The sequence below is a fragment of the Camelina sativa genome, chromosome 15 (assembly GCF_000633955.1).
Source record: "Camelina sativa cultivar DH55 chromosome 15, Cs, whole genome shotgun sequence".
NCBI lineage: Eukaryota > Viridiplantae > Streptophyta > Magnoliopsida > Brassicales > Brassicaceae > Camelina > Camelina sativa.
This window is the reverse complement of record NC_025699.1, coordinates 7120433-7141838: the sequence shown is the minus strand read 5'-3', so window position 1 is coordinate 7141838 and position 21406 is coordinate 7120433. Positions and strand designations below refer to the sequence as shown.

At 39.1% G+C, this 21406-nt stretch overlaps 5 protein-coding genes and 1 pseudogene across 10 annotated transcripts; 4 read left to right on the top strand and 2 right to left on the bottom strand.

The window, feature by feature from the left end:
* LOC104745811 (protein CUP-SHAPED COTYLEDON 1-like) lies at positions 185-1936 on the bottom strand. The gene is made up of 3 exons (XM_010467164.2): positions 1572-1936; positions 849-1132; positions 185-773 (listed from the first exon to the last, which is right to left on the bottom strand). The coding sequence occupies exons 1-3, from the start codon at positions 1768-1770 to the stop codon at positions 330-332; spliced, it is 927 nt and encodes a 308-aa protein (XP_010465466.1). The 5' UTR covers positions 1771-1936; the 3' UTR covers positions 185-329.
* LOC104745809 (AP-5 complex subunit zeta-1-like) lies at positions 3267-7360 on the bottom strand. Its single transcript, XM_010467163.2, has 16 exons — positions 7089-7360; positions 6838-6984; positions 6625-6716; positions 6372-6468; positions 6035-6078; positions 5848-5936; positions 5559-5656; positions 5334-5480; positions 5019-5166; positions 4825-4901; positions 4505-4576; positions 4342-4389; positions 4149-4276; positions 3896-4040; positions 3606-3810; positions 3267-3499 (listed from the first exon to the last, which is right to left on the bottom strand). The coding sequence occupies exons 1-16, from the start codon at positions 7188-7190 to the stop codon at positions 3450-3452; spliced, it is 1689 nt and encodes a 562-aa protein (XP_010465465.1). The 5' UTR covers positions 7191-7360; the 3' UTR covers positions 3267-3449.
* LOC104745808 (E3 SUMO-protein ligase MMS21) lies at positions 7601-9566 on the top strand. The gene is made up of 7 exons (XM_010467162.1): positions 7601-7799; positions 8017-8088; positions 8228-8338; positions 8437-8547; positions 8685-8824; positions 9084-9166; positions 9271-9566. The coding sequence occupies exons 1-7, from the start codon at positions 7710-7712 to the stop codon at positions 9414-9416; spliced, it is 753 nt and encodes a 250-aa protein (XP_010465464.1). The 5' UTR covers positions 7601-7709; the 3' UTR covers positions 9417-9566.
* Positions 11522-12996, top strand: LOC104745807 (putative F-box protein At3g17620). The gene has a single exon (XM_010467161.1). The coding sequence runs from the start codon at positions 11655-11657 to the stop codon at positions 12810-12812; it is 1158 nt and encodes a 385-aa protein (XP_010465463.1). The 5' UTR covers positions 11522-11654; the 3' UTR covers positions 12813-12996.
* On the top strand, positions 13271-17051 carry LOC104745806 (probable inactive ATP-dependent zinc metalloprotease FTSHI 2, chloroplastic). 6 transcript variants are annotated; one of them, XR_760782.2, is made up of 9 exons: positions 13271-13363; positions 13482-13585; positions 13679-13821; positions 13956-14096; positions 14329-14487; positions 14577-14668; positions 14752-14830; positions 15036-16159; positions 16269-17051. XR_760782.2 is itself a non-coding variant. In XM_010467159.2 (8 exons), the coding sequence occupies exons 4-8, from the start codon at positions 13977-13979 to the stop codon at positions 15168-15170; spliced, it is 585 nt and encodes a 194-aa protein (XP_010465461.1). In that variant the 5' UTR covers positions 13271-13363; positions 13482-13585; positions 13679-13821; positions 13956-13976; the 3' UTR covers positions 15171-17051. The 6 variants fall into 6 exon arrangements, 2 of the variants coding, with proteins under 2 accessions (XP_010465461.1, XP_010465462.1); XR_760784.2 differs by having other exon boundaries at positions 15036-16325; positions 16501-17051; XR_760783.2 differs by having other exon boundaries at positions 15036-16325; positions 16411-17051.
* LOC104748201 lies at positions 17444-20785 on the top strand (annotated as a pseudogene).

Sequence of the window (21406 nt, the reverse complement as noted above, 5' to 3'; positions counted from 1 at the left end):
GAACAGAACTCAAACGTTACCTACCTATCATAGCCTAATTAATACTATTTGTTACTTTCCTCTATATAAAAATTAGAATGTAATCTCCTAAAAACTATAGTTAAGGCCTTTTTATCAATAAGATAAACGATTTACTAATTTAACCATTTTAGGACGCTTTCGAACTAGAAAACTTGTTGCAAGAAATATGAAATTCGCATAGATGTCATCATGTTTAGAAACATTACACCAGGAAAATGAGAGGTTACGAATTGAGCGATCTAAGGTCTTTTTGGTAGATTAAAAATATTAAAAGATAGTAGACATAGTTTGTAGCCGCATGAAGATCATCAGAGAGCAAACGGCCAGACACTCGCGGAGCCTCCGCCGAACATTGTAAATGACGTAGGAGAAGGAAGCATCGTGGGAGGCAGAGAAGGCAGATTAGGGAAGAACGCTGCTGCTGCTGCTGCGTCGAAACTAATCTGCCCCGACGATCCCAAATCCAAGAACTGACCAAAGGCCACGTCATCATCGACGTGACGTGGCGGCAGTGAAGGTGGTGGAGCGGGAAGGTATGTAGTGGGAAAGCTTGCTTCGGTATGAGAAGAAGCAGAGTTATTGGAGAAACAGGACACGTGCTCCGTGGCAAAGTTGTTGATGATCGGAGCAATGGCAGAACCGGCAGAGGAGAATTCACCGGCGACGGCGGAAGAAAAAGACGAAGAGATCAAGTTTGTCTCTCTACTAACCACGCTGCTTTTGAGACAAACTTTACAGAGAACCCATTCATCCTGTGTAAAAGAATACATTGTGATTATGCATTTGAGAAAAAGTGTATCATTTAGAAAGATTTTTTAAAAAGTTACCTTAGCGGAGGAAGAGATGTAATGGTAAGAGAATTTGCCGTCAAGGCGATACTCATGCATGACCCAACAACTCTTCTCTCCTTTAGGAGCTCTGCCTTTGTAAAAGACAAGAGTTTTCTTCATCCCAAGAAGTGATTTTGTCTTTGAGCTTTTGATCTCTCTGTCTTTACCAGTGGCTTTCCAGTAACCAGCTTCTGTTGCTCTGTTCGTTCTCAGTCCAGTTGGGTATTTTCGATCTCTTAGTGTGAAGAAGTACCACTCTTTCTCTCCCATTTTCGCTTTCTCTACTCAAAAGGTATACAAGTGAAAGTTACAAACTTTGCATCGATCGAGTTATAACAACATTGTCTTTAAGGTAAAGACTCTGTTTCAGAACCGAACAAGGACTAGTCACTAGTCTGCAGATATAATAAAGTTGAACAAGAGTTTTGAGTTCTTTAAAACTGATCAAAGTCTAAAGAGTTACAAGAAACAATGTCTACGCTAAGCCTATATCGTGCTACAACTAAACTATAAGACATTTGAATCATTTGATATTGGATCACAGGAGTAAAGTCCTAGAATTTGGATATTGGCAAATAAGAACAGAGGAAAGTCTAACTATGGACTTGATGAAACTAGGGTTTATGACGATTAAAGCAAAAGTCTAGAGATGGGATTTTAATATTAAATTTTGTAAAGTGCATCAGGTGAAACAGAAGAAGGTGGGTTTAGTGGGTTTACCAGGAAGTTCCCAAGGCTCAGACTTGTTAAGATCGACTTGAGAAATGGCGGCACAAGAGAAATTGGAATCAAGAACCTTCTTGAGGAGATAGTAAGTGATGAGCTCTTCATCAGGCGGATGAAATCTAAACCCAGGTGGCATTAGGGTTTCATCTTCAAATTTTGATCTCTCCCAACCATTAAACACATCAATATCCATTGTCGGTACACACACAAACACAAGAGAGAAGCTCTAAAGAAAAAACAAAATCTCCCACAAGATATTAAAAGGAGGAAGAGAGAAAAGAAAGAGAAGGGGAAATAAAAAAGGTCCTTTTTTAAAAATGATCTGTGTTTCTCCTGTTCTACAAGCAACTGATGTGATATTTGACAGTAGCTAGTGACAGACAGAGTTGATGTTGATGTGTACAATACACCACACAAAACGAATATATATGTGTGTGTATAGGATTACAATCCTATTTTTTAAGCTAAAATGTGTTTTAGGATCTAGTAGTATGATATTATTGGACATTTGTCTTTTGAGCATGCAATGCGTGCGTGACTGGAAAATTCAGGCGATTCTACGTCACCCTAGAGTAAGTAAGCAAAAAAATCCAAAATTTATTTAAGTTACAATTTTTAAAAAGAAAACTATAGATTACTGGATACTACTTGGATCTTTGTTTGTTTAGAAGTGCGAGCTTCACACCATGAGTAAGATTAAACTTTTAACGAAAAATTCATCTATACGCGTTAAAGCATTATTACATCAAAAGTCAAAACTTTATTGGAAAAAACAAAAACAGAAAACACAAAGAAGAAAAAATAAAAATAAAAACAGAGGTGCATGGATGCATCAAATCATAAAGAAGCAATCACATCCATCCATCAGCGTCTGAAGAGGGAAAAAATGAACGGACAGGATATAGACGCGTCATATCTGTAGTAAGGTAACGTCGCATTGAAAAATATTCCCATCTTTTCTTTTGCATGCATCTTTCATATTTCTCACCTCTCTCCTTCTATTTTTTTACCCCCTATGCTTCTCACAAAATAACTCTACTTGTATATATTTTACTTTTCTATAAGAAAATTGTTTGATATGATGTTTTTTTTTGGGTACAATTTCGTAATATATGGACCAACCCTGTTTTTTGTTTTATTTATTTATTTAACTCGACACGTTATGTTTGAGTAGACGAAGTATATCTCATGAGTTCCGTATTTTTTAATAGAGAAATATTACATTTAGTTAAAGAAGAAAATTCATAAAAACAAAAAAGAGATCAATGTCAGCTGCTGATTTTGGAAGAATGGAAACTATTTTAAATTATAATAAAGTCATAATGATGCTGAGAATCAATAATTGTTTTTGTTTAAAAAGCATGGGAATACAGAGAAGGAGAGAGAGAGAGACTCGGGTACCAAGAGAGATTACTGTATTATTTAACACAAAGGTGGTGACAGGAGTCGAGTGACGTCTGTAGTGGTGGAGGAGAGAATCATCTCCGCCGACCTCCGCCCTGAACCCTACGGTGTCGTTTTTCGAGTCTACGGCTAAGCTCTGGACCCACCTCAGTGTAATTTTTTTTTTTTTTTTGGCATTTTCTCCTTCGGAGTTTGTTAGAAAAGAGGATCAAATACGGCGATAGCAATTTCGTCATTATTGTGTCGGATTACTTTTTTTTTTTTGTATTGTAATTCAACCGGGAGTTAGACCACATTTAAACCGGATCGAACCGGGTCTGTTTGGGATCTTTGCCAATGATAACATTATTTAGTTACAACCACATCTGCTGGATAGAAAAAAAGATTGCAGATGGGCATTACACAACAATTTTCAGTGTTTCACTATTCACAACAAAAAAACACAATTTAAGAAACTTCTTTGTTTGATCAGTTTTTGGGGATGACATCGGATAAAGCAAAGTCATGGAACGGAGGACCTGCAAAAAAATGACACAACTTTAGATCTATTCTAATTCCAATCACATTATCTATCATCTTGTTTGAATCAAGTTTTAATAGAGGGGATGATAAGAGACTCCTAACCTCCTTGTTCACTAAGAATGTGAAATGGAATGTGTGCAACCATTTTTTGTCCGCCCTCGCTCCAGTTAACCGTGCCTGGGAACCGTTTCTCTGAAACCCGTGAAGGTCCTAACACAGACCAACAGATTCCTGGTTCGTTCATTAGTCCCAAGTAATCATGTGCTCTTCTCCAAACCCTTGCATCAGATATCCGAGACCGTACTACCTACACATATACATAATGATAAGTTAAAGCGACCATTGATAAGTTCATTAGTGGATTTGATATGTCTCCATTTTCATGTATATACCTTTCCCAAGGCGACACGGGCTCTTGGTAATAATTCCCGGTGATATGTTGCGAGCTTTGCGATAGCTGTCACTACAAAACACAAAAGTCTTGACTGTGTTGTTCTTCTGGAACCATTCCCAGACTCTTGCCTCAGACCTAGGCGGCTTTTTTTTTTGGTTTGTTGGAAGCAAATTGCAGAAAACGGTGTTAATACCATTTCTGTTTTCTGTCCGAGAAAGCAGAATGATGATATATAACAAAAGTTAAAATACCTTGATGAGAGATTCTCATATAGAAGCAGTTCTAAACTTTCAAAGAGCTCTCGAGCAGCTTCCTTGTGTGCTTCTCCCCCGCCACCATACTCTCCAATTGCCCAACACAGCTGTAAAGCTAACTCTCTCTACGGAAGAAAATGCTTAGAGGAGATTATCTTACGAAGGATCCGTCAAAATATTAGAAACTGACCTTTGCAACATCATCGTAAGCTTCTCCAAGCCGGTCAATTATAGGCTTCTGCATTATGTAAGAAGTTCTTGAGAAAATATGCGGCAATCATAATAGACTATGTAACCCATGGACGTAGGGTTTATTTTAAAAAGAAAAATCTAAAAACATAGGAAGACATTACTTTCAACAGGGCAATGAAACTTGGAGACCTCTGAAATGCAGCAAGTACAAATTCCAGTAGCCTCCTACGGATCTGTATAGGCGAACAATATCTCTGTAAGATAAGGTCCAATATGGCAGCAATACAGGTTTGTACATTAAAAGGTCAATATAGCATAGCATTTCTGACAAATAGTAGAATATCAATGGACGCTTCACTCAGATCTAGAGGAGAGGAATCAATAAACATTGTCAATTAGCATGTGCCAATAATTTTCTATTTTCTAAGGATAGTATTCAGAAATGGAAGTACTATATTAGTAACACGAAGATGCGTGATACCTCATGAGAAAAATTCTTATCCGGAAACATTGTAGCGTTTCTTGTCATAAGTAGAGGGATTAATGCACAGATCAAAGCTGCAAAACATAAAGCATTAAAAAGATAGAAAACAAGCATGAACGGAATAGTGGTCAAAGGCCTAACTAAGTTGGTAACTGACTAAATAAACCTGGGAAGGCTGTAAATTATCTTACAGTCATTTGCATCTCGCAATGTAACACTAAAGTAGACATCAAGAAGTCGCGGAGCAATCTTAAGTGTCTGCTTCATCCTTTCTGACCGAGGACCACTTGCAGCAGCCTGCAGAGCTGAACTTAATGCAGGAGTAGCGCGGTGTCTTTCCTGAAGCACAAATTTGAATAGATACTCTCATCAAATCTATTAGATAATTAAAACAACTACCACCTTTCATTTAGAACCCTAAATTTTTGACTAAACAGAAAATATTTATATGCAACTGTTTCCGTTGGGAATTTGGAATAAAGCAAAGCCCGAGGAAGAAGGCATACAGCTAGACCATCATTTTCGTCCTTTAGAAGCTCCAGAAACAGAGGATCAGCTACATCTATTGTATTGTTATCTTCAGATTCAGAGTCATCCCCTCCATCCCCGATGGTTGAACCAGTATATGCTTCATCCATAAGGGCAAGAAGCATCTGCATTCACAGGGATCCTTGTCATTCATTGACTATCTGAACTGTCAACCCGGTTTATATATTTATGAAATATATTACCTCTGGAGCTGCACTTTTCTGGATTGAAGCAATGCCACCTCCAACCCTTGACCCCGACCCCGAGCTTCTTTCAACTTTCTCTAATGCCACAACCAACACTAGCAAAAACATTACGACGAAGACATATAATTAATACACACTACACTCGCACACTCAATCAGGCTGAGAGAATATAATCCAAGCTCAAATCAATAGACGTTACCAGTTGGATTCACCTAAAGTGGCCTCCAAGTCAGAGTATAAACAAATATAAAAAATCCAATAGCATTTTTCAGACAAGCGGACTCACTTGGCAAGTCTAAAATGGATGGAAATAGAGGAAGAAATGACCCAGGTGATATTAGTCCGGGAAATATCTTCAGGAAGGACTTCTCCAACCTGAAATAAGAAGCAAGAAATATTTTTTCCGTTATAGACAAATCACTTATGAAATCAGAAATCAGAATCAACAAAATAGCAAGAATTTTCCAGCTTACTTCTCCCAATTCCAGGCAATAAGCTTAAGCAACAAAGGGAAAAACTGCAGATACAATATCTTGTATTAGATGGAGAAGATGGCATATCTGTTCTGGCTTTATTGTTGAAGCGGTGGATAAGTGAAATGGACACAAATTAAGAAAGATGAAAGCAAAAGGAACAGCTAGATTGCATAAATATGTGGAGACAACAAGATACAATTCTCTTACTTATGTTGATGCACACAATAATAACCAAATAAATAGAGGTGTTTGCTAATGAAGAGAGTAATTTTCTTGTGGCTGAAAGCTAGAAGCAAGTATTAGGATTTATATGGCTAGTTTTCCTAATTTATACCTGAGGGAGTAAGTTTGGGAAAGACGCTAAGAGCTTCCTCTTGTTCGCGATAAGGAATTCACAAGTTGCCTCTGCAACATCAGTATCTGAAAACTCACTACAAGGAAGATTCATCACAAGGTCAGCACATATGTCCCTAATAAAATACCCAAGAATTATCTACATAAACTGATAGTAGAAAACACATATGAGCAGACTGAACAAACAATGAAGCAATACGACCAATATAAAACATTAAAAAGCAAGTCCATACCGGCTAAGACACGAGCGGAAGAAAGTCCTCAAGCTTGGGTCAGCATCGTGCAGAACCATATCCCCAAAATCAAGAAAAAACTGAAGAATGGCCTGAAACACAAAACACACAATCTCTGAATGCATCATACGCTAGACCCCAAAACCATAGGAAAAAAAAAAACTCATCTGAAACAAATTTGGTTGAAAATCCTCAGGGAGAGTAACAACATACTAGCAAGAGAAGACCTTTGGAAGACCCTGAATCGGACTGAGACAGTGAAGCAACCGAACGCTGGAAGACCTTATTGATTTGGGGATAAATTCTAGCCACAAGATCATCTGAGTTTTCCAAATTACAGAACCCATGTAGCTTCTTCACCTAATCCATACACATTTCAACAAAAAAAAAAACCCAAGCAAATGAATCCCTTGTTCATCTAAACTAAATCATATTTCTCGAGCTGAGTCTATAAGATTGCGTACTGATTGTAGTATAGATGGATCAGAAGCAGGATCCGTTGAATCCCGCGCGCTATTGCTTAGGATTCTCAGATAAAAATTCCAGTCTCCTTCTTGATCGGTCATGTTCTCAAATTAAAACGAAATTCAAAATGATGGTTGATGGATTGATGAAGATTGAAGAAGTTGGGGAAGCTATGGCCTTCGCCTTCGTCGTCTCCGAGTCCCGGTGAATTGGAGGATTGGAGCTCAGACGACGACGTTTTCCCAAAAGATCTAGTATATCCTTAAAACTGCATGCCATCTCTTGTTGTCCACACACATGTCTTCTACAAGTTTGAGCAGTTTTTACTACGTGTCGTTTATAGTAGCATAAAACGACACACAGTATATTTTAGCAAAACCCTAGACGGGCTATGTTGGTGGAGTTGATTGGGCTGCGGCCTTTTTATAGCTTTTACATAGGTTGCAGCGAAACAACAACGTTCGATTAATAAAATAAACTACATGTCGGTTATAGCAGCAGAAGNTCAGCAAACCTCCTCCGTATTCCTCAGGCTCTCTCTCTCTCTCTCTCTCACACACTCTCCGGCGGCTTCTAATTCTCCCTCCAAAACAAACCTCGGAAGAATAAAATTGGAGCGAATGGCGTCGGCGACCTCTTCCGACGGAATTGGCGGAAGGATTCAAAACGCATCGCTGGTCCTTGTATCTGATAACAATTCCACGCTTGCCGTGAGTATTCTCTTCGTTCAAACCACTGTTATTCTTACCCTTTTTTTGATGTAAATATGGGTTTCTGGGTTTTGACTAGTTTGGAAGTAAACAAGGGATTTATAAATTAGGGCAAAAATATAGCCTAAGAAGAATCTGCTTTATCTTTTGCTTTCGTTTGAATTTGGTTTTTCCTACAATCTATTATATTCATAGTTTTGGTTACTTCTCTTTGCAGGATATCCGCAAAGCTGTGACAATGATGAAGAACATTGCTGTTCAATTGGAGAAAGAAAATCAAACTGACAAGGTTTGGTTATTCAATATCACATATATCTCTTTCTTTCTCACATTGTATTGTGTCCGCTCCAGCCAAACTCTTTCCTTGATGTATGTCTTTGTTTTTTTCCTAAATGCTCTTTATACCTCGATATTTTGGGTTCCACTAGGTTAAAGATCTTGAAAATTCTGTGGCTGAGCTATTGGATTTATACAGTGACTGTAATCACCGTTCTTCAGCAATTCAGTCTGTTGCTAATGGGTACCAACCTGGGGAACAGGTACTCCCATTTCCTCTTGTATTAAGTGTAGTCTAATTGCTTATTATTCTGTTGCTTTCTTTTAGTTTTAGCAGACTGATTTACTCTAATGACTGCAGTTAACGAATTTTCAAAAGTTGCTTGATGATGAATTCACAAAGCTCAAGGCTGCCCCTTCTTCAGTGCCACAAAATGATCATTTGATGCGCCAGTTCAGGGAGGCAGTTTGGGTATGCGATCTTTTTGACTTTCTACACCATTAGTTCCTCAGTTTTCTCTCTTTTTTTGTCAGAATAGTATTGCTGTTTTACTTCTATTCTTCTTAGCTTGAATTTCCGTATAAGTTCTTGTCAATGTTTTGCTGCAGAATGTTCATCATGCAGGTGAACCTATGCCTGGTGACGATGAAGAGGACATTGTCATGACCAGTACTCAGTGCCCTCTCCTAAATATGACTTGCCCCTTGAGCGGGAAGCCTGTCACTGAACTAGCAGATCCAGTTCGCAGGTACAATGAATGTGTATTGTTTTTTTCTTTTTCTACCCTAACCCGGATGTCCTGTTTTGTTCGGATGTTTGCTTGTCCTCTGCCATGCTTGATGTCCGTGTAGGATGATCCTTAAAGCCTTATTTACTCGATACTGAGTTCTATATGTATCATAAAACTTGAAATATCACTTTATTTTGTGCTGGATAGCTTACATGAATGATCGATGATTGTGCGGTAAAATTGATACCGAGTCTTTGTGATCCTTCTCTGGCTGCAGTATGGATTGCAGGCACGTCTATGAGAAAGCTGTAATCCTGCATTACCTAGTCAAAAATCCAAATGCGAATTGTCCTGTAGCAGGTAAGACAGTTCTTGCCCAATACCGCCTTATAGAGACACCGTTCCCTTGTTCTTTCATGCTGATTTTTCCATCCCTATGAGTGACCACCACTTCAAATCCTCAGGATGCCGAGGTAAACTGCAGAATCACAACAAAGTGTTTTGTGATGCAATGTTGAAGTATGAAATCGAGGAGTTGCGCTCGTTGAACAAACAATCTAATAGAGCCGAAGTGATTGAAGACTTCACAGAAGATGTCAATGAAGATTAAACATCTCTTAGCCGCTGCAATGAAAACATCATATAACTTTTGCTCTTCTTAGTCCCATTCGGTGTTATTGTATCCAACGTGAATTCAGCTACTAAATTGTTTCTTTTACTGAGTTGGTTCTTAGACTTAATAATGTGTTTTTGCATATGATTCTCTCTGTGTTCCATTATTATAGGAGTGCTTTTGTAAGAAATTTTGGTAAAAATGAAGACTATTTTTATTTGGAAAAAGAAAGAAGAACTAAACCATGTGAGAAACACAACACAACGACAAAGGGTTTTTATACACAAAACAAGATTAGTCATTAAATCTTGCATTATTGAAAAGAAACACAACAAAATAAGTGTCTTAAATCTAGCACACTACTGAAAAGAAACACAACAGAGCAAGTGTTCTAGTCTTGCATTATCACAAACAAAACCAGGAATCAGTAAACGAATCGCGATGGTCTAAAATTGGACAGAACGTGTAAAAATGTTTGGAAAGATGGCGAGGCGATGGTCTCATCCTAAACCACCACAGCGGCTTGAACTGGAACGGTAGCAAGAACAACAACTCGGTAATGGACCAATGCTAGGTTCTGGTACCTACTTGAACACCGGAAAGTCCTTCTTTGGAAACGAGTCGTGTTGGTAAGCGGTTTTGAAGCCGTGGTGTAGTTTATGGTATCATCTTCAATCTGAAAAGATCAACATCAAGCAATTTTGTAAACGACAGGACAGAAGCGGAGAGAGAGAGAGAGAGAGAGAGAGAGAGAGAGAGAGAGAGAGAGAGAGAGAGAGAGAGAGAGGTGATACCATCTTTTTTGCACAAGTGGTGAACCTGCTGTCCCTAACACGATCCCACGTCGTCGGTAAATGCTCTGTGATTGTAGAGAAAGAGCCCTGACTGGTTCAGACTGGGCTTGTGCAAGTTGGGTGTAATTGTCAGTGCATCGCTGCGTGCAAGTAGGGTGTCGATCTCGGCAGCAGAGAGCCAACGAGCCCTTGACGCTTGGAGAATGTGGTTGAGATCTGTATATGCACAAACAACCAACAACAAACAACAAAAGGTTATAATCGAAATAAAAGGAAGATGCACGAACTCTGTCAATTCAATTCAGAGGGTTTGAAACCCAAAGGGAAAAAGCCACGACGAAACAAAAAAAACCTTGCACACTCCAATCCGAAACATCCACGAAGAAGATAAAAAACCCCCTAATCCTAATGCGTCAAAATGAAATTCAAATTATGAAACATGGCGGCTCAATATCAGTCAATGAAGGGTTTACATAAGCAGTTAATTAGAAAATCTATAATACAATAAATGTATTGGAAACAATATCAGTCAATGATAAGATTAGATCCTCAAAAGCAAGAAACAACATCTTCATAATTCATAAAAAATAAACGCCACAATTATACACGCCTGAACGAAATGGTATAAACATATAGTGTATAAATAAAAGTGACGGCAAAGCCCGTATATGCCTAATTAAAACGAAATAATACAAAAGAGAAAACGAAAAAGACCAAAAAAAAACAAGAAAGTGCCAACTACACCACAACCCACACATTGCGTGGGGAAGCATCTAGTATACATAAAAGTAAAGTTTTGCTCTCTTCTTATTGGTTGATGAAACGAAAGCTTAACAGAGTTAGTCGAAAAACATGTTTTGTATGTTATGGCACAACAATTATACTTGGGGTATTGATTTCGAAGTTGGGGTACGGAATTCAAATTTTCAGGAACATAAGGTATGTTTAGGCTAGATCAATAGTAAAATGTATGAATTCAAATACATGACTATTGTGGGGATATGAAAAAGGCGTTTTTCCTGATTTCTCCTATTTGTTTTCTGTTTGTGTTGTAATTTTGGTGGTTTATGTAGATTTTGGATATTGTGCTTTCTTGTTATTTTTGTCAAAAATGGTATAAAATCGCCGCTCATACATTTAACTTTAAAGAAGCATGGCAAGGTGGGAAATAGAACAAAAAAAAAAATGAGAGCCCGAGTAGATTGTGAAACCCATCATGATTGGCCCGGCCCACCTTTGTAAACGCATTCAGTTTCAGTGCCTTGAAATTTGACTTTTTTTTTTTTTTTTGGTAAACGGATTCAGGGCAGAAGAAAAAGGAAAAGAGTATCCGGAGGTCGCGTCGCACTCACACTATATATCCGATTTAGAGGATTCGGGCAATGGCGAAAGTAACCAAAACAAGCCTAATTTTCAATTCCAATCGATCCTTGTTTGAAAGATGAAAAGATCAATGACGATTTCCAATCTTCCGAGGGAATTGGCGGAGGAGATCCTCTGTAGAATTCCGGGGACATCGACTAGAGCCGTGCGATCAACTTGCAAAAAGTGGAACACTTTATCCAAAGATGAGAGCTTTACAAAGAAGCACCTTGCTCAAGCAGCTTCAGCATTGACGGAAGGGGAATTTTCAGCGATCGTGTTGATAAATTATAGTCTCTATTTGATGAGCGTCAATCTCCATGGAATTGACAACGGGTCTGATCCATCATTAAGGCCTACAGGTAATCTTATCAGCCTAAACGATTCGGATAAACTCGTCATCACTCGAGTATATCACTGCGAGGGTTTAGTGTTATGCCTCACGGAAGACTACACTAGGCTCGTGGTTTGGAACCCGTATACAGGGCAAACTCGGTGGATCCGTGTGGAACTCAGATCCGATAAGCACAGAGGGATCTGGTATGGTCATGCTCTCGGATACGACAAGAGCAACAACCATAAAATCCTGAGATATTTAAATGTTCCCGGCGCCATGTATGTGCACGAAATCTACGATTTAAACTCTAGTTCATGGAGAGTTCTTGATGTCACTCCAGACTGGGATGTGGAGTTTGATAACTATGGCCTGTCTTTGAAGGGAAACACGTACTGGTATGCTACAGATAAGGTATCCCGAGAAGACATGCCTGATTTCTTACTCTGTTTCGATTTTACTACAGAGAGGTTTGGTCCGCGTCTGCCTCTGCCTTTTGAGTCTTATAGTGAAGATGCAGTGGTTTTATCTAGTGTTAGAGAAGAGCAGCTTGCGGTGTTGTTTCAGCACTGTGAAACATGTGAGATGGAGATTTGGATTACGACCAAGATCGAGCCCGATGCATTGTCCTGGTGCAAGTTCTTAGCCGTGGATATGGATCCACTCACAGGGTGTCGGTTCTATAGCGGTGGCAGTTTCCTCGTTGACGAGGAGAAGAGAGCTGTGGTTGTCTTTGATGAAGATAAAAACGTATCGGAAACCAATCGCAACACAGCTTACTTCATTGGACAAAACGGTTACTTCAGAGAAGTGGATCTCGGAGAGATTACAACAGCAAAAGAGATTTTCCCGCATGCCTTCTCTTACGTTCCAAGTCCTGTCCAAATCAACCAACCTGCATGATGAGAACCACCAGATTTATTTATTGCTCCGTTTACAATTAAAACTTATTCCCTTTGCACATCTTTTGTTTGGTTTGTTTTTTTGTTGTTTCCTTTTGTCATGCTCTTCGAACATGGTCTGTATCTCTTCTTCCTCCCTGCAATGTGCAGATTACTACTAATAAATGGCAATCCCTTTTCTGGTTTTTAATCAACTCCTCTGTTTGTTTTCTGGCAATCGTTAAGTTCTTTACTCATTGGAGAGATGTACCGCAGGAGAGGTGTCAAGATTCCAGGTTCGATGTTGTGACAAATTCTGTTTTTCTTTTATCAATAAGTATTTGGTGCTGCTGAGTTGAAGAAAATGAGGGAGGATTTCTAGGGGCAGAGGTAGGAGGAGCTTGAGAGAATGAAAGAGGAAAGAGAGATGATGGGAAAGACTATGAGGGCGCAGAAGAAGCAACGGGAGAGGAAGAAAAGGAAAGCTGTTAAGAAGAAGAAGAAGAAGTACGAGGAACCCTTTGCGTGAGGCGAGGAGAAACTATCGACATATGGCGGAAAGCTAGAGAGAATGTGAGTCTTGTAAATTTTCTTACACGTGTTGATCGTGGAACTTAATTCTCACCTTCAGTTTCATTTATCAGATAGTAAAGCAATACCTCTTGCCTGATTTTCTCTTGATTCTCTGCAGGCTTCATCTGTGGTCTTCATTGATGAATTAGAGATCCTGTTGGAAGGGAGCGTGGGTTAATAAAGGGTTCTGGAGGACAAGAAAGGGATGCCACTCTTAATCAGGTTCCAGATATTTTTGATTCTGTGTAATAATAGTCTTCTTCGTTTTTCTAAGGGATGAAAATTTTTATTTAGTTTTTTCTGTGTCTGTTACAGCTCCTTGTTTCTTTAGATGGTTTTGAAGGAAGGGGAGGGGAGAGGTCATTACAATCGCGTCCACAAACAGACCAGACATTCTAGATCCTGCTCTTGTGAGGCCTGGAAGGTTTGACCGCAATATTTGTTATCCCTATCTTCAGGTAATGACTTGGTGTGTATGTGTTTTTGTATTCTTAAACTTGTAAATTTGCAAAGTTCTTCCGCATTGTAGAGTTTTTGTCCTTCAGTTCAAAGCTACATCTTTGTTTCGGTTTGTTTCGGTTTTGCTGTTTAGGTCCATGCTCGTAGGAAGCCAATGGCTGAAGATTTGGACTATATGGCAGTTGCTAGCATGACAGATGGCATGGTTGGAGCAGAGCTTGCCAATATCGTTGAGATAGCAGCAACTAATATGATTCGTGATGGAAGAACAGAGGTGAGATCAATATTTTTAGTTCGAATTGTTTCTGCTTTTGCTTTTGGATGGGTTTGGTTTTGAATGTTAGGATCATGTACCAATGGTAATATGGTGTGTGCGAATTGGATTAAGCTCTTGGACGTTGTGCTAGAGAAGTAGCTTAGGCTAATTATAAGTTGAAAAGTTTATTTTTTAATACCAGCGAGTAAAGGACTGAGAAAATCATATATTCTCTGTAACTCTAATGCAGTTAACAACAGATGATTTGCTTCAAGCTGCACAAATAGAAGAAAGAGGAATGTTAGATAGAAAAGACAGAATCTCCGAGACATGGCGACAAGTTGCTATAAATGAAGCTGCTATGGCTGTTGTAGCAGTGAACTTTCCTGATATGAAGAATATAGAGTTTGTAAGTTTCGAAAAAATTTATTTTCCCTTCAGACCCTCCTTACTACATTGAAGCTTTAATTTTCTGTTATGCCGCACTGTGACATTTAGATGACTTTGACCAGCTTACAATCAACCCTAGAGCTGGTAGAGAATTGGGTTATGAAGATGGATCATATCATATTTAAGGAAGGGATGCTTAGGTTTGTGGCTTTAACTGTACAGATTTACTTTCCTGTGGTCTCTTTACATTAATCTAAGTCCTTTTATGGTCTACTATATGCAGCCGACAATCCATCTTGGATCATATCACTGTTCAGTTAGCACCTCGAGCTGCAGGTGAACTATGGTATGGTGAGGATCAGGTGAGAGATATCCCTTTAGCCATAACTTAAGTTGTAGTACTTGGTTCAATATTCAGAAACAAATATCATCTTTGAATACTTGGATTTTCAGGATATTGATACGGAGGCATTGCATTGATGCTTGGACTATATTCTCTCAGCCTGATTGAGGTTACGAGTGTTACTGCGTACTAATTATATATCTTCTTGTTAATTTTTTTGCTAGCGTCTTTTGAATAAGCGGAAAGAAGCTTGGTGTCCGGGTCAAGGGTTGGAGGTAGCATTGCTTCAATCCAGAAGAGTGCAGCTCCAGAGGTCTTATATTTTGTATAAACATAAACCGGGGTGTCAGTTCTCTTGATGATAGTGATGGAGAGGGGGAAAGTGAGTTTCAAGGGTAGTGCAGAGGATTTAGACTGAAGCAAACGTGGTTAAAATGAGAGCTGATACTAATGTTAGAATGGAAGCAGTGCAAACTGGAAGCATTTGAAACTGAGATTGAGATGAGAGTTGACGATAAAGAATAAGGAGATGGGTGTAATGGTTTCCGGAAGTGGGAATGGCACTAGTATACGAGAGAATGATAGTGATTTTGATAATAAAGTTAATAACAGAGAAGGAGTTACTTTACATCCTCCTGTACTATTTGTTCTAGCTAGCAACGAGGTTAATGGGAGTTAGAAACAGAATGATGACATCGGATACTGAAAATCTTCAATTGGAGGACCTGATGCTGAGAAAGCCCTTGAAGTGCTTAAACTGAAGAAAGGGGGTCATCGGCTCGTACTGGAGGTAGAGGTTGAAAAAAATGTCAAGAATCAGTTTTTCAAATGGGCTGGGAAAAGAAGAAACTTTCAGCATGACTCGTCTACCTACAATACATGACGTCTGCACGTTTCCTTTGAAGAAGCTAGGCTCTACTGTGAGATGTATAGAGCGATACAAGAGGTGGTCCGAAACAGATTTGTGAACGCATTGTGCCGAGCTAAGGTGGTTAGTAAAGCCTCCATGAATTAGAGCCAAAGACGTAGACCTCCATCCTGGACGCTTCTCCTCACTCCTCCAAAGAATAGGAGTATAAGAGTTCCAGTAGTATAACTCACAACGATGCTGAGATGATGCTGTTCGGTCTCAGAGTTTTGAAGATGGTCGTTGTTCCTGTGGAGATTTCTGGTGGCCCTCAAGCTTTGATTACTTCAGCTAAGCATACGACTGGGTTTCATAGATGTGCTTTTTAGTATGGGCTAAGCATTCAGTACTTTTGTAATGGTACCTCCTGGAGTTAACGGAGGTTTCGTCTGTTTGGTTTGGCATATGTTTGAACCTCATACGCATCCAGTCGCCTAAGAAGTGAGTGATGTGCATATTTTATTCGACTTGCTAGTGTTTCAGTTTAACACGCCCAAATCTCTTACTGTGCTTCATTGAGCTTCGGATTGCTCTTTAATTCCAATGGCAGTGGAACATCTCCACAAGAATCTCAGATCAAAGAGTTTAGTTGAATTGAAGATCAAATGTAAGCCCACATTGCTCCATTCAACACAATCGTGGCTTGTGAATGTTGGTTTAGGCTGTGTGTGATTTGGTTTTGTTCATCGCAGGTTTGTTTTGAGTACATTTGTTGGACCTTATCGAAGTTGACTTGATTTGGTGATGATATGTATCCTAGATTGTTTTTGTTCTTTGGGCAGGATCATTTTGATCAAGAAACGGCGCCTATGAGTTGAGAGATGAATCAGTGGCAAGAGAAAAACGGAAGAGGAAAGAGGATCAATGGGAAGCTGACTAAAACAAAAGGGCCAGTGGAAGATAAAGGGAAAAGATCCAGGTAGCAATGAGAGCTGGTACTAATGTTAGAATGATGACTTGGGAGAGCAAGGTGTTTCTTGTACACACCATATCATGATAAGACCAAAGAACAAAGCGAGTTTCTCATTGGAGGGGGTGAAAGTTGTGGAAATGCTTGGCGAGTTGCAAATCCGGAGTGAAACTTGCAAGAAGGTAATTTGGCACATAGCGGGTCTTTTTCATCTTCAGAGGAGGAGCCGAACTCTTACGCCCTATAAGCTTTAGTTTTATCTTTTACTGAGTTGGTTGGTTCTTAGACTTAATAATACGTGTTTTTGCATATGCTTCTCTCTGCGTTCCATATACGTTGTTGACATATATAGGAGTGCTTTTGTAAGAAATTTCGATGTTTTTGCATATGCTTCTCCCTGCTGTTCATTTCAGACACTAGTCATCGTACATGATCATCTAATCAAATCTTCTTTATAAAGGAAACAATGAAACTGAACGATGGTCTGCATATAATATATGATGCAGAACCAACCGGTCTGATGTTTTTTTTTCTATCATTACAATAATTAGTTTATGTTATGGTATTGATTTTTGGAATGGTTTGTTTTCAATCAATGTCAGCTAAATCTTGTTTTGAAATTATGTTGACCAGACCAAGTTCCTCCTTATAAACGACAAAATAATTCAAATTAATTTCCGCGTCTTGATTAGAGAACGCCTTTTTTCGCGACTGGATGGATTTAAAAGTGTCTGAGCTAAATAAATGGGCCTACTGGGCTTTATTTTAAGAAGCCATTTTAAATCAGAAACTGTTTTACTGTATCGACTGTTTCTTCTTTTATCCCATCCCATCCCTTCGCCTGAGAAATGAAGCTCTTCTCTACGTTTTAATGGCGAATCAATCTATCTCGACTCGCTTGGTTTATTGCAATTCACTCGAAATTCATCTCTACATCATGGCTTGTCGTTTCCCTCTGGCATTCGTCACCACCTTCTCAATTCCTTACACCGGAGAACCGTCAGAGATTCACCAGAAACTACCCTTCAATTTCATGCCAAACCAATTCAGCTACGAACGATGTTCATGATGATGGTGATGAGAACGATAAAGCCAAATCAACCCAAGTCAATCTTCTCGCAATGCCCATCACACTCACTGTAATCTCCGCTTCTCTGGCGCAACCGTCACTCGCGGCGGCCAAGGTATCAGAGAGAAAGAGAACTCAGAAGAAACCCCAGGAGGCTTTTACTCTTGAGCAGCTTAAAGCTTGGTCTAAAGATCTTCCTGTAGTTTCGAATCGTATACCTTACCCTGACATTTTGAGCTTAAAGCCTGAAGGTAAGCTTAAGCATGTGATAAAGCCTCCTACTTTAACTTTACGGCAAAAGACAGAGCCTGTGTTAGTAGTTTTAGAGGATTCATTCTAGAGTACTGAGGACTGTGTTGCCTTCTTTGGATGGATATAAGAGGTTTCTAGGGATCGCTGTTGCCTGTGTTAATGCTTATACTCCTCCGGTTAAGAGGCCGCCTGTGCCGTCTCCTTATTTACGGTTTTTGTGGAGAGTGCCTGCTTATATGTTAACATGGGTTAAGCCACAGAAGGAGTCTCAACGTGCTGCTGAGTTGAAGAAAATGAGGGAGGATTTCTAGAGGCAGAGGTAGGAGGAGCTTGAGAGAATGAAAGAGGAAAGAGAGATGATGGGAAAGACTATGAGGGCGCAGAAGAAGCAACGGGAGAGGAAGAAAAGGAAAGCTGTTAGGAAGAAGAAGAAGAAGTACGAGGAACCCTTTGCGTGAGGCGAGGAGAAACTATCGACATATGGCGGAAAGCTAGAGAGAATGTGAGTCTTGTAAATTTTCTTACACGTGTTGATCGTGGAACTTAATTCTCACCTTCAGTTTCATTTATCAGATAGTAAAGCAATACCTCTTGCCTGATTTTCTCTTGATTCTCTGCAGGCTCCATCTGTGGTCTTCATTGATGAATTAGAGATCCTGTTGGAAGGGAGCGTTGGTTTATAAAGGGTTCTGGAGGACAAGAAAGGGATGCCACTCTTAATCAGGTTCCAGATATTTTTGATTGTGTGTAATAATAGTCTTCTTCGTTTTTCTAAGGGATGAAAATTTTTATTTCGTTTTTTCTGTGTCTGTTACAGCTCCTTGTTTCTTTAGATGGTTTTGAAGGAAGGGGAGAGGTCATTACCATCGCGTCCACAAACAGACCAGACATTCTAGATCCTGCGCTTGTGAGGCCTGGAAGGTTTGACCGCAATATTTTTTTATCCCTAAACCTGGTCTTATTGGACGGATGGAAATTCTTCAGGTAATGACTTGGTGTGTGTGTTTCTGTATTCTTAAACTTGTAAATTTGCAAAGTTCTTCCGCATTGTAGAGTTTTTGTCCTTCAGTTCAAAGCTACATCTTTGTTTCGGTTTTGCTGTTTAGGTCCATGCTCGTAAGAAGCCAATTGCTGAAGATTTGGACTATATGGCAGTTGCTAGCATGACAGATGGCATGGTTGGAGCAGAGCTTGCCAATATCGTTGAGATAGCAGCTATTAATATGATGCGTGATGGAAGAACAGAGGTGAGATCAATCTTTTTAGTTCGAATTGTTTCTGCTTTTGCTTTTGGATGGGTTTGGTTTTGAATGTTAGGATCGTGTTCCAATGGTAATATGGTGTGTGCGAATTGGATTAAGCTCTTGGACTTTGTGCTAGAGAAGTAGCTTAGGCTAATTATAAGTTGAAAAGTTTATTTTTTAATACCAGCGAGTAAAGGACTGAGAAAATCATATATTCTCTACAACTCTAATGCAGTTAACAACAGATGATTTGCTTCAAGCTGCACAAATAGAAGAAAGAGGAATGTTAGATAGAAAAGACAGAATCTCCGAGACATGGCGACAAGTTGCTATAAATGAAGCTGCTATGGCTGTTGTAGCAGTGAACTTTCCTGATATGAAGAATATAGAATTTGTAAGTTTCGAAAAATTTTCTTTTCCCTTCAAACCCTCCTTACTACCTTGAAGCTTTAATTTTCTGTTATGCCGCACTGTGACATTTAGATGGCTTTGACCAGCTTACAATCAACCCTAGAGCTGGTAGAGAATTGGGTTATGTCCGCGTGAAGATGGATCATATCAAATTTAAGGAAGGGATGCTTAGGTTTGTGGCTTTAACTGTACAGATTTACTTTCTTGTGGTCTCTTTACATTAATCTAAGTCCTTTTATGGTCTACTATATGCAGCCGACAATCCATCTTGGATCGTATCACTGTTCAGTTAGCACCTCGAGCTGCAGATGAACTATGGTATGGTGAGGATCAGGTGAGAGATATCCCTTTAGCCATGACACTGCATCAGAAACTTCATCTAGATATGATCTGTGATTTTACTTTTCTCCAGTAGTGTTTTTAAGTAACCAATCTTTGCTAATGGCCTTGTTCCAGTTAAGCACGATATGGGCTGAAACATCGGATAACGCAAGGTCAGCTGCTCGATCATTGGTTCTCGGTGGTCTTTCTGATAAGCATCATGGCTTGAATAACTTCTGGGTAGCTGATCGAATTAACGTAAGGCCATAACTTAAGTTGTAGTACTTGGTTCAATATTCAGAAACAAATATCATCTTTGAATACTTGGATTTTCAGGATATTGATACGGAGGCATTGCATTGCGGATATTGAACATGTGTTACGAGCGTGCTAAAGAGGTAAAAAAAAGACTTCTAAATCGACTAAATCTGTATTACAGCATTCTCCTTTTATATAGGTTCTGTTTAATATAATTTAACAAAATGCATGCACCAGATTCTTGGAAGGAACCGGACGCTCATGGACGAGGTGGTAGGGAAACTGGTTCAAAAGAAATGTCTTACGAAACAAGAATTCTTCACTCTTGTAGAGCTCTATGGCTCCATTAAAGCAATGCCACCAAGCATCCTCGAACTCAGGAAAATCAAACGGCTTGAGCTTGAAGAAACAGTGATGAAACTAGACATGACTACCGCGAGAAACAGTTCATATTGTTGAGAAAATTATTGGCACATGCTAATTGACAATATTTGTTGATTTCTCTCCTCTAGAACTGAGTGGAGCGTCCATTGATATTCTATTGTTTGTCAGAAATGCAATGCTATTTTGACCTTTTAGTATATAAACCTGTATTACTGCCATATTGGACCTTATCATACAGATATATTGTTTGTGTATACAGATCCGTAGGAGGCTACTGGAATTTGTACTAGCTGCATTTCAGAGGTCTCCAAGTTTCATTTCCCTGTCCAACAGATGCTGTCAGATCACAGCTCGAAGAAGCAAACCCAATAGAAGAAAGGTCGACTTTCTGTTCAAGAAAGGATCAAGTAAAGTTCTCAAAAAAATATGAAAAACACAATAAGCTTTATGATCAAGACTCTTATTCTAATTGTTAAACTGTGTTTTGTGTGAATAGTGAAAGCCACAAAGGTGTTAAGTCATGTCATGTGTATACCATCTGCAATCATTTTTTATACGTTCCAGCTGGTGTGTAGTTAGTTTTTGTAACTATGTTTGATTCGAACTTGGCAAATTTCTTAATCCGAGCCGGTTAGATGCGATTTCAATTTGGTCTGCCACTACCACCCGGTTAGTTGCGATTTCGATTTGGTCTACCACCCGGTTGGAGACAAAGTTGAAGAGACAGTTGGAGTGAAATATTCAATATTTTGAAATATAATAATTATTTTAAGAATCATTCAATGTTAATTAGCATAAATATTGTAAGTAAGATATATTAATTGTAAATTGAAAATTTA